General features: G+C 49.3%; 1 protein-coding gene across 1 annotated transcript; it reads right to left on the bottom strand.

The window, feature by feature from the left end:
* Positions 1-6: 6 nt before the first annotated feature.
* LOC105810564 (butyrophilin subfamily 2 member A2-like) lies at positions 7-3149 on the bottom strand (the record flags this gene model as incomplete). Its single annotated transcript, XM_012644579.1, has 3 exons — positions 7-1133; positions 3004-3030; positions 3129-3149. Coding segments are annotated over 3 exons (671 nt in total), but the record flags the coding sequence as incomplete, so codon positions are not given.
* Positions 3150-3233: the final 84 nt, after the last annotated feature.

Here is a 3233-nt window from a genome sequence, read left to right as displayed (position 1 = left end):
CCAGGACCCCCTTAACTATCATGGTGGGGCTTAACCATGCTCACAACCTTGGTCTCCTCCCAGCTCTCTGGTGCCGCTTCCTCTGTCTCTGACCTCTACATGTGGTTCCCTCTCCCCTCAGGAGGTGTGTGGTTCCGTGCCTCCTCCTACATCCTGGTGCATCCTGTTGCCCTCGCCCCATGTCCACAACCTCTGGTGCCAAGTGGAGCATCAGGATCAACATCGTCACCCTGACGGTAAAGCAGCAGGTTTGCTGTCCATCACCTTGTCACACTTTCGTCTTGGCTGGGAGCTGTGCAATAGAAGTAGCTGCCTAAGACTAGATCCTCCCCATAGGCACAAGCAGAGGAGCTACTAAAGCCACTGCCTGGTGAGGGGGAGAGCTGGGGCTGAGGCCTGAAATGGGTGTGAAAGAGGCAGCTAGATGTTCTCTTATGTCACCAGAGGGAAGGGGGGCCTGGACTCAGCCAGGAGGCCCGGTGCAGTGGTACCGAGATGGCCAGGGCTTCTCTACATGGCTGTGAGAACAGGGAATTGGTCCTGTGGGCGGTGTGGGGTCCGTGCCCTGTGCAGAATCAGGCCCTCCTCAGGCACTGTGATGCCATTAGCTCCTGCGAGTGCTGGGCAGATGAAGAGGGGGCTGTCGTCAGACCCCAGCCTGAAGAAGGGTCTTAGGGGGCCAGCAAAGGGTGAACGGGGACACGTGTAGATGTGCGATCTGTCCCTCATGTTGTAGAAGGAGACATCTCCAGCTTCATAGTCCAGGAAGACGCCCACCCGGCCGAGGCGCTCTCTCAGAGGGAGAATCCTCTCAGGGGAGCACAGGGCCCGGTATTTGTTTTCAAACATCTCCAGGGTCCAGAAGCCATTCTGAGGAAGCAGCAGGGCCTCCCCTTTCCTCTCAATACTGTCTCTACAAACCCCCACTGTCCACGCCATCACGTTTTCAACTTCTACCTCCCAGTAATGTTTTCCTGAGGCGAAGCTTTCCCGGCCCAGGACACAAGGCTGACAGTCGAATCTCTCAGGGTTGTCAGACACCCTCTGCTGGGAAGGGCCCCGTCTCACACTTCTCCGGTCCTCAGACAGGAAGAGCTCAGGATGAGCGGTGTCTGGGTCCAGGACCACATCAGCTGCAGAGGAAGTCTCAGATTTAGGCCTGGGGTCCAAGGAACCAGGAGATTGTGTGATTCCTGGTCCCTCAGAGAAGGCTGAGAAAGCTAGTGGGGATCCCGCATGTCACGGTCCTTTCCATGAAGGGCCCTTGGTCCCAGGCAGCTCACAGACTGAGAGTTACTGAAGCTGCACTTCTCTCTCCAGTGAAGGAGCAGTGGCCTCAGGTGGAGGAGAATTGGGGCCCTTAGAAACCCAGAAGGTTTAGCAAATGAGCCAAAATTAATGGTTTCCATTTTCTCTCAGCATTCTTAGATCTGCCCCGTATTCTATGGTAGGACAGATGATCTCTGGGTCTCTCTTTAGTTAGAAACTTTACAACTTGGCTGAAACCAGCCAAGAGGCTTCATATCCTGCTCCTGTCAATCACTCATGGATCAATTAAGGCAGTGGTCCCCAACCTTTTTGGCACCAAGGACTGGTTTTATGGAAGACAATTTTTCCACAGACTGGGGATGAGGCGTTGGCTGTGGTGAGTGGGGGATGGTGGTGCGAGACTCATTTTCTAATAGGCCACTTACCAGTGCCAGGCTGTGGCATGGGGTTTGGGGACTGCAGAATTAAAGTGAGTCTCTCACTACACAGTGTCCTGGGTAGTAAAGGCTCTCTTCATCCCTCTCCTGTTCTTTTAACCAGGTGACAATTGATTTTAATGATTGACAAGGACATTCTTCAAAGGGTAAAGGAGCATAAATTTCCTCAAAAGCCAACTGGCTGCCTGAAAGGTGTGTGTTGCAAAAAAACAGAGGAAATATTTACATCCAATTTTTGTTTAACAATTTGGGTCTGAAGTCAACAGCTGTGATCTCTCTGGGTACAGGAAATGCTCCAGACCCTGGACATTCTACAGACCTCTCCCATCTTCATCCTTTATTACTTATTCAGTCTACCTTTCTATTGTATTAAAATGATTTCACTCTTTCTCACTCTTTGCCCTTCCTTTTGCCTGCCCTGCTGCAACAATGGGTCTGGTTGTCATCTGCGGTGTATGTACCATGCTCTGTAAACCTATATCTCGCTCTTGCCCTATAATCCTATCTTTTTCTCCTCAATAAACCTCATTTTCATGCTTGCCTAGAAAAAAAAAATGATTTCATGCTTTCTGCAAATTAATATGCCTGATTGTGACAACTTCTGATTGTGTGACAATTTTGAAAATCACCTAAAAAAGAACAGTCCCTATTCCATGGTATCTGGTAACACTAAATTTTTTAGTGCTTCTGGGCAGCAGGTGACAAATCATAAAATTCAAAGTGCTCATTAGGAGTAGATAAGTGGATTCTGTGTCCTCACACTCACCTGGCCCCCCTACCATGGCAGGCTACATGCAGGTTACAGGTGCTCTCGAAGGAACACAAAGGCATTTCTGGCCACTTATTTGGACACCCTAGCATCAGGCTTGTTGGGGAAACTCATTCCCTTTTCCCCACATAAGTCTTCAACTGTGCACAGTCTACACCATCCTCAGGTTATAAATAGCAAAGACATCATTGTCTTCTTTCAAATTGATCCAGGATCCAAGAGTAACAACTACTGAAATGTAACTCCTGGGGAGGTCTACTATGTATCAGAGACCTCTGGTAATTACAGACTAAATTATTCTAAAAGAGAAAAGATCACAGGAAATAAACTGTAGGGTTGACGAATTGCTGCTGGAATTCCCTGACAGAAGAGCCATGATCCAGCATTGCTGGGACACTGCTGGTGCTCCCAGCTGCCCCCATCAGCCCCCACCCAGCCTTGAGCCCCTTGCTCATCTCTTCTCAAGAGCACTGTTGGCTGCTAGTGGGGAGAAAGCTCTGGATCTCAGGGAACATCACAGGTGCTCACCAGCATGTAAGAGTGTTCTTCTCCATCCTGCAAGGGACAGACAGAGAGCTGAATGTTAGGAGATCAAGGCTAACCAAGCAGAGCAGAAATGGTTCATGGAGTAGTTCAAGAAAGGCTAAACTCACGCAATTCTTCTTGAAGTTGCTCTGAAAAAGAAACAGAAACAGAATAATGTCCTCAACAGAAGAACTAAGAGAAGTTGGGTGTGCATTAAATGATGCAGGACCCAC

The sequence above is a fragment of the Propithecus coquereli genome, unplaced genomic scaffold (assembly GCF_000956105.1).
Source record: "Propithecus coquereli isolate 6110/MARCELLA unplaced genomic scaffold, Pcoq_1.0 Scaffold21471, whole genome shotgun sequence".
NCBI lineage: Eukaryota > Metazoa > Chordata > Mammalia > Primates > Indriidae > Propithecus > Propithecus coquereli.
This window is presented reverse-complemented; position numbering and strand designations above follow the sequence as displayed.